General features: G+C 43.8%; 1 protein-coding gene across 2 annotated transcripts in view; it reads right to left on the bottom strand.

Moving 5' to 3' along the window:
* The window catches only part of gpr158a (G protein-coupled receptor 158a), a 66,121-nt gene that overhangs the window by 21,492 nt on the left and 30,095 nt on the right, over positions 1 to 14,534 (bottom strand). For both annotated transcript variants that reach the window (XM_056364378.1, XM_056364379.1), the window contains exons 4-5: positions 12,584 to 12,810; positions 10,886 to 10,954 (exon numbers count right to left, since the gene is read on the bottom strand). In XM_056364378.1, coding sequence (XP_056220353.1) covers positions 10,886 to 10,954; positions 12,584 to 12,810 — 296 coding nt within the window. The remainder of the gene's footprint in view (positions 1 to 10,885; positions 10,955 to 12,583; positions 12,811 to 14,534) is intronic.

The following is a 14,534-nucleotide window of genomic DNA, read 5'->3' as shown; positions in this document are numbered from 1 at the left end:
GCGGGACAAATAGAAAAAAGGGAGCGAGAGCGCAAAAGAGACGAGGAGCAGGAGGAGAGCTGTAGCGGCAGAAAAAGAAGAAACGGGATGTAAAAAGAGTTGTAAAAGTATAAGTTTTGGAGTTGTCGTAACAGTTGAGGCTGTAGAAAATAGAGTCTAAAACTGAGAGACAATTGTTCATGTGAAGCGCCGGAGGAAAAAAGGTATTTCTCCTGCTAGCTGCAAAAGTTCGTCTTCAGGAGGAGCTTTAGGAGTCCACCTGCGGCCATGTCTGTTTCCCGAGGGAGAAAGGACATTTTTCTTCATGTCAGCTAAGGACCACTAGTGGAGGGAGCGAGACGGTTTGGTCTGCCTGGTTGGTGGATCTGGAGCATGCAACCTGCGAGTTTTCAGCTCGGCTACTGCTTCAACTCGGCTAGTGTTTCTGCACATCATTCTCTTCCCGCCACCCTACAGACACTGTGACTCGAACTCTGCTATAAACTGTGAGTATTCGCCGTTGTTTTTGCTCGGCTAGAGTGAAGCGGCTGCCTGTTTTGGCCTCTACGATCCCGAGTTCCTACAGGCCTGCAACGTGGGGTTGTTTCTTTGCTTGACATTTTTGCCGGCTTGTGTGAATGTGAGAGTGTGAGCGTGTGGGCCCATTGGTCTAGTGTTGTGTTTCGCTGTTTGGCAAAAAGTATTTCATAGACATGTGTGTTATAGGTTGAATTAAAAACAAAGGAAATATTTCATTATACTGAGATAAGAATTGTTAAAAGAGTAAAGGTCATTTAAAAGTTGTGAAAGTATATCCTCCTGGAGGGTCGTTATTTTCGTTTTAGTTAATAAATGTATCTAATGTGAGAGAAGTTGTTTGTGATACCTAGTAGTTATAATACATAATTTATGGTAAGAAGTCCAGGTAAAAAGGAAAAGAGTTTAATTTTGAGTCACTGATTTTAAAGGGCTTAATTAAAAAACACAAGGGGGAAATAAAAGTAATGAACACAGGGCCCTGCCTATGGTAAAGGTAAAGAAAGGGTTACATAAAATGGAGGCACCGCTGGGATATTTCCCTGTAATTTTTGCCCGTTAAAGTAGTATTTTTCTGACTAGAAAGAATAAACATAAGTAATATTGACAATGAGCGCTCCTGTTGATACCCAGTTGGCATCTGAGCTTAGTAGCTGGTGCAGTGATGCAGGCTTAGACTCAAACCATGCTTTTGTATTACATGACGTACCTAATGACGCTGACAAATCAGCTATTGAAGGTGCTGCTCTCATGGTGAAGGCTTTCGGAAGAGTGAGAGTGAAAGACAAACTAAGTGACACGAAGACAGGCACCAGCCTAGTGCTCTGTGAATGCAGTGAATATATAAAGTCCGACAGCATACCTCCCTATTTGAAACCAGAAAATGGAGGTTCATGGAAAGTCACTCTCTTTACTGCACCTGAGAGCCCTGATGATGATTTCCTAGACAAACTCAACAAACTAATGGCATCTCAGGGAAAAAATCTAAAGGATATTCATGCTTTGATACCTCCAGAGTCTCCAAATGAGAATTCACCGGAATCTATCATCCGAGCTGTAGGAGACCTGCTTGGAAAGACCATGAAACCAACAAATGAGAACAATGCATTTCGACGCCTTCGGATGTTCTCTGGTAACCTTCCCACACCTGCTGGTGAGGAGAGTCTTGATCACTGGCTTGAACAAGCCCGCCTGATGATTGAGGAGTGCGACTGCTCAGCTAGGGAGAAACGAAAGAGGATTGTTGAGAGCCTAAAGGGACCGGCTTTGGAAATAATTCAGGCTGTTCGGCTAAACGACCCAGATGCTGGTCCAGAATGCTGTATTGAGGCTTTAGAAAGTGCTTTTGGAACACCTGAGTCTGGTGAAGATTTGTACTTTGCTTTCAGGAGCATGTATCAGCAGCCAAGTGAAAAGTTGTCAGACTTTCTGAGAAGGCTTGAACGCTCACTGACGAAAGTAGTACAAAAAGGAGGTCTTCTTCCCCAGAGAGCAGACCGCGCACGCATTGACCAAGTCATCAGAGGTGCTACAGAATCAGATATAATGCTATTAAATCTGAGACTGAGAGAACGGAAAGAGAAACCCCCCACATTCTTAAAGCTACTAAGTGAGATTCGTGAGGAGGAAGAATATGAGATTGCACGACGCAAGCTAAACACCACAGTAAGACAGGTAAAAACCTGTGAAGAAATGACACCCAAAGCTACTGACATCCAAGCCCTAAAAGCAGAAGTCAAAGAGCTACGTGCTGAACTTGGTGGGTTAAGGAACAAGCAGCAAGAGGCATCCACTGAGTTAAAGTCACACTCAAATAAGAAAGCTGCAGACTCCAAAACCGACTCTGGAGAGGTGCAGATGTTAAGGCAGCAGGTGTGCAACAGTTGCAACACCAGTTGACTGTATTGTCTGTGTCTCACAGTTCAGGGACAGCTGATCCTAAACACAAAAATGGGAGAGCCAGCAGAGCAGAAAAACCTAATGCAACAAAAGACTCAGAAAGCTACTTTTGCTATAGATGTGGAGGAGATGGTCACATTGCCACACGCTGCATGGCTCCTGAGAACCACTCCAAAGTAATTCAGAAATTACTCAGTGCTCTTCGTAAAAGTAAGGAGGAAAAAGGGACACCGAAGGGTTCAGCTGAAGCCAAGGAGGTTGTTTCAATCAGGAAAGGTTCAGTTGACACTTCTCAATTGAGTGGCTTACCAGAAGGGCTGGTTGGTCCAGCTCAGATGACTACAGTGAAAATTGAGGGACAACCAAGCAGAGTCCTCTTAGACAGTGGCTCTAGAGTCACAATCATATTTGAGAGCTGGTATTCCCAGTTCCTCTCCCATGTCCCCATCCAGCCACTCACAAACCTCGCTATATGGGGCTTGAGTAATGACAACTACCCCTACAAAGGTTATGTGGCAGTTGAGCTGGAGCTCCCCCTTAAATCTAGGGGAGTGGAAGAGAAGGTCTCCGTGTTGGCTTTAATATGTCCAGATCCACAGAGCCCCGATCCAGTTCCTGTCATCATTGGCACCAACTGTAAGAAATTACGTGCCTTACAAAAACATTGTGATGAAATTGACCAAGGCTGTGTGCACACTCTGAGAATAAACACTCTCCCAACAGAAAAGCCCCCATCATCTTTAACCTCCCCAGCGGACGTTGTTGGTCAAGTCAAGTGGCAAGGACCTGGGACTCTCACAATCCCACCCGGAGGTGTGCACTATGCCACATGCAAAGTGGAGCAGTATCATCCTATGGAAAAGAGTATTCTCATGGTGGAGGCTGATGAAACAACAGGCCTTCCAAACGGTGTGCTGGTGCCGCCGGTTGTACTGCCACCTTCTGCCATGGACGTCAATGGTTTCTCATTACTGCTGAGGAATGAAACTGAAAAAGAGACAACTCTCCCCTCTGGAACGGTGCTTGCTCAAGTGTACCTTGTGGACAGTGTCACTGAATTGAAGAAGAACTCGACTCACACAAAGTCCATTGACCCCAAGCTTTTCAGTTTTGGAGAGTCACCCATCCCTGAAGCATATAAGACTCGGTTGGCCACAAAGCTTGCGGAGAGAGTTAATGTCTTCTCGCTGGAGGAGTGGGATGTGGGTCTAGCAAAAGGTGTCACACATAGCATTCGATTAAGAGATCCTCGTCCATTCAGAGAAAGATCTCGCAGAATTGCGCCAGGTGACATTGAGGATGTTCGGTGTCATCTACAAGAACTCCTGGCAGCTGGCATAATCCAAGAATCACGTAGTCCGTATGCATCTCCTATTGTCATTGTACGAAAAAAGAATGGCAAGGTGAGAATGTGCATTGACTACCGACTGCTGAACTCCCGAACCATTCCAGACCAGTACACTATGCCGCGTATAGATGATGTGCTTGACTGTCTAACAGGGAGCAAATGGTTCTCTGTGCTGGATTTGAGAAGCGGTTACTACCAGGTGGAAATGGCTGAAGAAGACAAGGAAAAAACAGCCTTCCTTTGTCCCCTGGGTTTTTTCCAGTTTGAGAGAATGCCTCAAGGTATCACGGGTGCTCCAGCAACCTTCCAGAGGTTAATGGAGAAAGCTGTTGGGGACTTGAACCTGATGCAAGTTCTTGTGTACCTTGATGACCTCATAGTGTTTGGAAAAACACTGGAGGAGCATGAGGAACGCCTCCTCAAGGTCCTGGATCGGTTGGAGGAATTTGGTCTCAAGCTCTCCATTGACAAGTGCCTCCTTTGCCAACCCCAGGTTAAGTTTTTAGGACACATAGTCTCTGCCTCTGGTGTGGCGACAGATTCTGAGAAGGTATGCGCAGTCACCCAGTGGAAAAAACCAGCGGACCTAAAGTCCCTACAGTCCTTTCTGGGTTTCTGTGGATACTATCGACGGTTCATTCAGAATTACTCTGCAATAGTCCGCCCACTTACAGAACTAACCAAAGGATACCCCCCCACGCAACAAAAAAAGAAAGATATCAACCAGAAAAACTATTTCAAAGTTTCTGAGCCGTTCAAAGAACGCTGGACCTCTGCGTGTGATGATGCTTTCCACCTAATCATTGAGAAACTTACAAACGCACCAGTCCTGGCTTTTGCAGATCCAACCAAGCCCTACGTTCTGCATGTCGATGCAAGTCTAAACGGGCTTGGGGCAGTGCTGAACCAAGATTATCCGGAAGGGCTACGCCCAGTTGCCTTCGCCAGCCGCAAATTGAGCCCATCTGAGCGCAACTATCCTATTCACCAGCTAGAATTTCTAGCATTGAAATGGGCAATAGTCAATAAGTTTCATGACTACTTGTATGGGGCCCAATTCACAGTACGCACAGATAATAATCCGCTCACTTATGTATTGACAACCGCCAGGCTTAATGCTGTGGGATACCGGTGGCTAGCTGATCTCTCCACTTATAACTTCAGTGTTCAGTACAAGCCGGGTCGTGAAAATATTGATGCCGACTTGCTCTCAAGACATCAGCGGGAGACCGAGGATGGATGGGTAGATATCCCACCCTCGGGAGTCAAAGCTCTTTGTCGTCTGGTTAATGTGAGTGACACATACGAGCACACCCTTAGATGTGTTGACCAGCTGGGTGTTTCCCCTGAAGCCATTCCAGATACCTATGCATACCTCACTCAAATAGAAATAAGTCCGCTTGAACAGCTGTCCATCAAAGAGCTGATAGCGGCGCAGAGCTCAGACCCGGACATCAGTGTGGTAAAGGAGCAAATCGAGAAGGGCAAAGATGTTCTATCCTCTAAACATTCAAACTCCAATGTTTCTCTGATGTTAAGAGAAGGCGCTAAACTCAAGTTAAAGCGTGGCCTCTTATTTAGAGTCATTAAAAGATCATCAGGAAAAGATGTGAGCCAGCTGGTTTTGCCTGCTCAATACCGACCTATGGTATTTAGGGCCATGCATGATGACATTGGTCATCTCGGCATGGAGCGAACCACAGAGCTTATCAAGGACCGTTTTTATTGGCCTAAAATGGCCTCGGACATTGCCATGTACATCCAGAACTGTGGAAGGTGTGTAGCAAGGAAGTCAATCCCAAAAAGAGCTGCCCCTTTACAGCAAATTACAAGTACTGGTCCTTTAGATTTGCTCTGTATGGACTTTCTTGCCATCGAGCCTGATTCCAAGGGCATAGCAAATGTGCTGGTCGTCACTGATCATTACACTAGGTATGCTCAGGCATTTCCTACAAAAGATCAGAAAGCTCTAACTGTAGCAAAAGTCCTTGTTGAAAAGTTCTTCGTACACTATGGACTGCCAGCTCGCATCCACTCCGATCAAGGTCGGGATTTCGAGAGTAAGGTCATAAAAGAGCTCTTAACTATGCTTGGCATCCGCAAATCGAGAACCTCGCCATATCATCCTCAGGGTGACCCTCAGCCTGAAAGATTCAATCGGACTTTATTGTCCATGCTAGGGACCCTTGATCCAGCCAAGAAGTCAAAATGGAGCCAACATGTAAGCTTGCTAGTGCATGCTTATAACAGCACAAGAAATGACGCCACAGGGTACTCGCCCTATTTTCTAATGTATGGCAGAGAGGCCAGACTTCCAGTCGACTTGTGCTTTGGTGTTGGATCAGAGGATGTTGATGGTCTACAGCATCACCACTATGTGGCTAACATGAGAGAAGAACTAAGGAAAGCTTACCAGCTAGCAGTTGATGCAGCATCCAAAAACCATGAACGAAATAAGAGACTGTATGATATGAGAGTCAGAAATCAGATCCTGGAGAAAGGTGATCGGGTTCTGGTTCGGAATCTTGGCATCACCGGAAAACACAAGCTGCAGGACAGATGGAATTCACTCCCCTATGTAGTCCTGGCCCAGTTACCCAATCTCCCTGTGTATCGTGTAAAACCAGAGAGGGGGACAGGCATTGTGAAGACTATGCATAGAGACCACTTGCTGCCTATTGGTTACTTAGTGAGGATGTCCACTCTACCCGAGAGGAAAGCACAAATGAGTAAACCAGTGACTCGGGCACAGAAAGCAAGCAAGGACAGTGAAAGTCAGACACAAAGATCAGAGCCTCTCAGTCCAGAGGACTGGAATTCAGAGTCTGAAGGAGAAGAAGGATATTACTTGCCCCAGTGGACGCTTGATAACTGCCTGGGAACGCAAGGTCTGGAATTTGAGCAAAGAGATGTTGTAGTCTCACAAGACACTGATGTTAGTGCTGATTCCAGTAGTCATGAGTTACCTGCAGAGGAGGACACTGTAGTTGAATCTCAGGAAGCAACAGAGCAATTGAGAGAATGTTCACCTTCACTCCGAGACTCTGTGGCGGACACAGAGCTAGGAGAGGGAGACGTCCCTGTACCTAGCACCTCGGCTGTGAGTGTTGATTCCTCCCTTGACTCCCGTGCTAGAAGAGAGGTGAAACCTGTCCTACGCCTCAGCTATGACCAACTTGGAGAGCCTACAGACAGACCTGTGACTATAACTTATAAAGGCATGGTGATTCAAATTAGCTTTGATACATAAACTAATTGGAACACTACAAGTAACTTTTCGACACTACTCCTAAATTCCATTTTGGAAGTCATACACATAATTCTAGTATTTAAAAGCATTGTTGATAAGTCTTATGAGGACATTCAGACGTTTAAATGGGGGAGGATGTAGCCCTAGGTTGTTTTAATACACCCTGGCCTTATTGTAATAATAATTTGAGATGGTAAAAGTTCATATTGTGTTTCAAGATGAGTGTATTTTGATTGAGGTTTTGAGTTTGATATGAAGAATGAGTGTATCACTTTAAATAGATAGGTTGCAGAGTAAATACATGTGCTTCTGTGTGTTACCTTGTGTGGGAGAGAGCACAACTTACCTTGTTTATTTTATTTTAAAGGTGATTGGCTGTTTGTAAAGTCATGTGATTTTGCTGTGTTGTAATTGGAAAAGGGGCGGGACAAATAGAAAAAAGGGAGCGAGAGCGCAAAAGAGACGAGGAGCAGGAGGAGAGCTGTAGCGGCAGAAAAAGAAGAAACGGGATGTAAAAAGAGTTGTAAAAGTATAAGTTTTGGAGTTGTCGTAACAGTTGAGGCTGTAGAAAATAGAGTCTAAAACTGAGAGACAATTGTTCATGTGAAGCGCCGGAGGAAAAAAGGTATTTCTCCTGCTAGCTGCAAAAGTTCGTCTTCAGGAGGAGCTTTAGGAGTCCACCTGCGGCCATGTCTGTTTCCCGAGGGAGAAAGGACATTTTTCTTCATGTCAGCTAAGGACCACTAGTGGAGGGAGCGAGACGGTTTGGTCTGCCTGGTTGGTGGATCTGGAGCATGCAACCTGCGAGTTTTCAGCTCGGCTACTGCTTCAACTCGGCTAGTGTTTCTGCACATCATTCTCTTCCCGCCACCCTACAGACACTGTGACTCGAACTCTGCTATAAACTGTGAGTATTCGCCGTTGTTTTTGCTCGGCTAGAGTGAAGCGGCTGCCTGTTTTGGCCTCTACGATCCCGAGTTCCTACAGGCCTGCAACGTGGGGTTGTTTCTTTGCTTGACATTTTTGCCGGCTTGTGTGAATGTGAGAGTGTGAGCGTGTGGGCCCATTGGTCTAGTGTTGTGTTTCGCTGTTTGGCAAAAAGTATTTCATAGACATGTGTGTTATAGGTTGAATTAAAAACAAAGGAAATATTTCATTATACTGAGATAAGAATTGTTAAAAGAGTAAAGGTCATTTAAAAGTTGTGAAAGTATATCCTCCTGGAGGGTCGTTATTTTCGTTTTAGTTAATAAATGTATCTAATGTGAGAGAAGTTGTTTGTGATACCTAGTAGTTATAATACATAATTTATGGTAAGAAGTCCAGGTAAAAAGGAAAAGAGTTTAATTTTGAGTCACTGATTTTAAAGGGCTTAATTAAAAAACACAAGGGGGAAATAAAAGTAATGAACACAGGGCCCTGCCTATGGTAAAGGTAAAGAAAGGGTTACACAGGCTCACTGCAGCACCTTGACTACACATCAAATAAACCTTTAACCTTTTTCTTGAATACGTTCTCAAAGTAAAGGTCTGTCGGATACGGGTAAAGTAAACACGAGTAATTGGACTGTAACTGTGAGAAAAGAGGACGATTTTGTCTCTTCTCCCAGCTACTGTGACACATGAGCTGCAGTTTAAACAGAATGAGTAGAATCATGTTTAATTAATCCCCCTTTTTGTTTCGTTATTTTGGCATTTTCCACCAATCAGAGTGTCTTTTGATAAGTTGATACCAGGTGGCACCACAATGCAACGCCTCGTGATTCATTACCGTCGCCCGACCGTAAGGGGGCTGGTGACATCTGAAAAACAGGTAGCAATAGCAATCCAAACTCTGTCACTTAGCTCCAATCTGAGCCCCCCCCCCCCCGGATCACATTGTGAAACACAAATGTGTGTCCGCTCTCCCTCTCTCATCTCCACAGCCAGACGGAAATAGCCGGCTTTGGCACTGCCATAATTTTGCCTCTCTCTCCTTCTGCACTCCCTGCACCTCCGTCCTCCCCCTTCATTTCAAAGCAAGGAGGGTGAGGAGAGAAGCAGGGGGGTGGGGTGGGGGGTGGTGGCTGAAGTTATTGCATGTGACACACTCGGGAGAGAAAAGGAGGGGAAAAAATTGCATTACTCCACAAAGCAGAATGCCATGGGAGCAGGATGAGATATATCTCCTGCTGCTTAATAACAGTGGAATTATTTAAAATAGAAGCAGCGGCGGCGGTGGAATATTTCTGAATCTATATTTAGATTGGGAGTGATGCGTCTCACCCTCGCAGCCGCGGCTCATTCGCAGGGGAGACATGGAAATGCATCAGGGTGGAGATCAATCTAGCGCGCCGCGCAGAGGCATGCAGGGAGATGCTGTTTTCACATGATCAGGCCGAGATGTTTTATCAAAACGAGATCAGTCGTGTTTCACGGCGACCCGTTTCTGCACGGCGGTACGGAGTAATCCAACACTGAGCAGTGAAAGTGTAATCTCTAAACAAGGCAGGGTTTAGAGAGTAACCTACAAAGTTAGGTTCCCTTTGTACAACCTCTATTTTTAGCATCCGCTGCCATCGCCACAACAGCAAGATACAGGAATATCATCTCCTATTCATTCATTCACTAACCGATAACCTGACTCCCCAGCTTACCTTCACTCTGCAGATTTCAAACATTATTACTTTCCAGGACCTTGTCCCAGCAAATTGCATTGATTAGCCGGCTCTAAATCAGTTGGCTTTAATTACACGTAGCCTGCATTGCTTTGCTAAGCATATAGCTCCACATGATTGCAGCTAAATTGCAATTAGCCGATGCCCCCCGAGCGCCGAGGAGGAAGACGTAATGGTGGATTCATGTAAATCAATGGCATGTGGGTGTTGGACAGAGTCTGGTCATCTGCAGGAATAATTAGGTGCTGCAGAAGATGGTAAACAATGTCAAGGCTTCTGTTTTTTTGTTTACTGGTGCAAAATTACACTGATTGATTTTCACTGATTGCAGTGGAGGATTACATAATAATGAATTGAACTGATCTATTACACTCTAATATGAATTTTATGTCGAATAAAGTGAAAGGAAACTATCACGATGTAAAACCTTAAAAGGCTGCTAGTATGAAAAGTGCATGTGTACTAATATATGTGTAACATGGTGGATCCATTTTCATTGAAGGATCATTTACTTTCCTGGTCAATTGATTTTTTTGCTTGATAAGTCATTAATCAATTATGTACCAGCAGGTCTGATGGAGTTAGTGTCGAGGATAGACAAACGTTCAAAAGGTTAAGGATTTAAATTTTAATGGAGTTTATTTTCCGCGCCGGTCTGAATGAGCGCGGTCCGTATGAAGCAGCATGAGTGGCTGGTCAACAGATGGTCGTGTTGACAGGCTGCTGAGTTCATTGGCCAGCTCTGTGTACAGTTAGCAGGGGGTCACCAACAAGCCCTTGGATGTTTGTCTCTGCCAGTCCTGTTTCATCACACGCACACCTTGACTGTGAAAACCCTGCTTATCACAGCTCCATACTGTCAAAAATCCCCCCCAAAAAAAACACCCAAACGGTTTGATTTATGAACCGAGGTTTGCACTATCTGACAAGGCAAACAATCCTGCTCTGTGCCGCTGCTGCAGATATGAAACTTTGTTCGGAGCTCTGATTCTGTTTTAGATGAATGAGCGACAGTGTGAACTGAAGGTCAGACTGAATGCCAACCTTCAGTCAAGGAGAAGTATTTTTTGTTTGTTTTCGATGCTCAAAAGGAGCGCGGCATGAACATTATCAGCCAATACGTCAAGAAATGAGCACATGAAAGGATGAGAGTCTGCGCGAGCGTAAGCACTCACACACACACACACACACGCACACACACACGAAAGTGACATACCGGAAAGTAGAGAAGCAGAGCTCCACACAGGATGGCCTCCAGCAGGACTAGACCTGATGCTCTGATACTCTGACAAAAGAGAAATAAACGACAAACATTACACCTCTAATTTATCCATCATATCTTAAACATGCTTTAATTGATTTGTTTGGACACTTGTTATTATGCTAACGTGTTAGCAAACAGTTGCTTATTTACAGATACTGGATCCTAAAACCAAAACACATTAGCTGAAAGACACTAAAACACATTGTAAAGCTGAGGAGAACTTCAAAGTCAGGTGATAATTTCCTGTGGAGAAACATCACAGTTTACATCACAGTTAAGCATTTGATCCATTGTTTATATAAAAACATTGATTACAGCAGCTTTAATTTATATGTTCATGTATGTATGTAAGATCCTATGCAGAAAGTATAGAAGGTAGTTCATGGTGTTGGTTTGCAGCATTGTAATCTCCAAAATCTACACATGTATCTTTAAGTGTCCGTCATACTGCAGGAGGTTTAAACAAGTCTAAAACAGCAGGATATTGTAATAATCCTGGAGGATTTAAAAGGAGGGAATGTAGCTTTCTTCTTCGCTGGTTGAAAGAGAACAAAGCACAATGAAAGCTCCTGCCTCGAGGACTTTTTATAGCCGGGTTCACCATCTCAGGCGCTATCTGTGCACCTCTTGTGGAAAATATTTAACAACGAATTCTCCTCTAATTGACAAGATGCTTGAGGGGGCTTTCAAAAGGGCAGAGGACAGCTGTGCCAGCCGTTTAAAAATACACACAAAAGGCAACACAAACCACTAGCCTCATGTTAATCTTGTTTAAAATATGAAAAGAATAAATTAAATCTGCAACCAAAATGAATTTGTTTAAGAAAATGAAGTGTTTTTATTTATCAGAAAGTCTGTGAAGAGCTCCGAAACTAAGCTCTTAAACTTAGTTTGACGAGATTAATGGGGATTACATGAATGGTCTTTAAATTATGACAAAGCCCTGGAGTATCTAAAACTCTCATCTGCTTTATTAATGGGAGTGAGACTTTGTTTGACTCAGACTGATATAATGGCAGCGTCTTCAGGTGTGTGTGTGTGTGTGTGTGTGTGTGTGTGTGTGGGTGATAGAGCAGCAGGACGATCAATGAATGACATCATCAGCCAAGTATGAAACTACAAATCAAACTCTCACTGCCACATTTCACAATAAAGATAGATTAGATTAAAATAAAATAAATAATATGATATGAATGTGTTATCTTGAGAAACTTGTGTGTCTTTGTCTAAACTGTAAAAGTTAAATTGGTCAGTGGCCTGATGTATGAATCAGAGTTAAGTGCTTTTCACAGTCGTTGTCAAGCCGTTTGAAATTATTTCAAAGCTTTATTGTGACCACCCACATATGGATTCGCTGATTTATTCATCCAAAAGGCTTTGATGACCATATGGCCCAGAAAACATCAAACACACAATGACACAATGTTGTAACGGTGAATTGGATGTGTGTTGGTCTCTCGTCTGCACTGCTGAGTTTCTAAAACTTTTGCTCTTTATGGTGACAAAACAAATCCCCTAAAAGCTGAACATGGCTAATGCAGTAATACAAAAGAAAAACCAGAGCGTTAGTGTTTCAGTAACAAGTCGAGTCCTGACTATTACTAACTATATAAATGTTAATCTCTGATATGGGCGCGTCATACCGCTTACCTTATTCCGGCGAAAATGGTAGATGAGCACCATGCTAATGAAGACAATCAGCATGCACAGGCTCTGGAAGGAGAGCACCGCCATGCGAAGAGCGCCGTCCTCTCGTGCCACACAGGGGGTGTCGTCCTTACAGTAGGCGCAGCCCTGCTGGCACGGCAGGCAGTCGCTGGAGGACCCCTCGTCCGCGTTGGGACCGCTTTCTGCAGCTTTTCCCTTTTTCCCAATCCCTGTTAAAAGTGAAGAATGTGGAGTAAATAAGGTGCTTAATTCCAAACATTCAAGGCGAACAATAGTCTGCAGATTTATTTTATGTCCGCAGTTGCCAGGGGTAAAAAGGTTGTAAAAAAGTTACCTAAAAGTAATGGATAAACAGTTAAAATGCCCAGATTCTACTTTTATTCTATTAACATCAATTATAAAATGAAATCAAATGAAGTTGAAATGTGATTGATGGTGTCATTGAAGTGGTATTTCAGTCCTGGCTTTGGAACGACACGACTCTGGGGCAAATAAATCCTACTTACTGTCACCTTTGAGCCGTGAATCATCTCAAGACCTTTTCCTTATAGAAAACTTTTCTGTTTCTTTTCTGACCTTTAAATCTGCAGTTCCAGAGGTATCACATGCTGTCATGCAGTTTCTATTTTTTCCACAATGTTAATTCAGACTTTGTTCATCAAGTTTTTTCTTATTTATTTATTTATTTTTACAGAGAATAGAAACAGATTGTAAGTTTGCGTGTTTCAGAATTTTCCTCCTGCTCTGTTGAGTCCTGTATTAAAAGATAAAAGAGATCAAGTTCTTCTATGACAGGCTGAAGCTTCCCGAGTATATATATACGCTCATCCCTCCCTGACCTTACAGGGATTCATCGACATTGTGTCAACACACGGGAGATGGATCTATATGTGTGAACATGAAAAGTCAACACCGCTACACCTCGTTCAGTCACCGGCATATCATACAAGGCTGATGATTGTGGGAAAAGAGCGCAGAGAGGCATGTCTGCACTCAGTTATTTTATCCTGACAAGGACGGGGACGATGCGGGAGTCTATATACAGAGCAGATTGGCTGAAATCCTTAAAAAAAAAAAAGAAAATCGAAGGCCACTAAACCACCAACTGCTCCTAAAGGAGTGACAAGTGGAAGAGTTTGGTCACACTGACTTACGGTAAACTAAGGTAAAAAAATAAATAACCAGCCAAACTCAGGGGACAGCAAGAAGCTAGTGGACTTGTTATTGGTTTGTTTAGAAATCCCCTGAGAGATGCCCATATGGTTGGCTAGATAACAAATGGTGGACGTATATATGGAGCTTTTATAGAGGCTTTATTGGAAACAGCCATTGTCTCAGAGATTTGCAGGGATTTTTGCCTTTAAAAAGAAACTGGCCTATTTTTCAAAGCTATGACTCTGCACATCATTGATCCCTTCAAAAGGACTACTTATCTCCGTAGCTGTGAGTCATATCCTTTAGCTCATTCTCACTGGTTTGTGGCACCAACATCTGAGTGACAGTCAGAGGAAGCTTAGATGCAGCAACTTCTCTCTCTCGTATTTATATGCAAGATCCACAGTGGAAGATCACTGGGAGACAAAAGGAAAGTGAGTTGCACTGGCTTTCTCTGCAAAGGAGTGTCAAGGATGTCCCCTTGTGGATTAACAGGCTTGTTATTGGCCCCATGGTGGGCCAGACTGCAGCAGTACGCCTCACTAACAGGCTTGCCTCTCTTCTCTATTATTGTGTTCTCGAATACACACACACACACACACACACACACACACACACACACACACACACACACACTGAGCTTTCATGCAAACTTGCACACACGAACACGCAGCTCAGCAAACAGCACAAGCTGAGGAACAAATTGTGGAGCCTTTTTGCTTCTCTGCGCATGAAGGGGAATATTTTAGGGTTAAAAAAAATAAAATAAAAAATGGGC

Source organism: Seriola aureovittata, chromosome 20 (genome assembly GCF_021018895.1).
Source record: "Seriola aureovittata isolate HTS-2021-v1 ecotype China chromosome 20, ASM2101889v1, whole genome shotgun sequence".
Classification (NCBI taxonomy): Eukaryota; Metazoa; Chordata; class Actinopteri; order Carangiformes; family Carangidae; genus Seriola; species Seriola aureovittata.
This window is presented reverse-complemented; position numbering and strand designations above follow the sequence as displayed.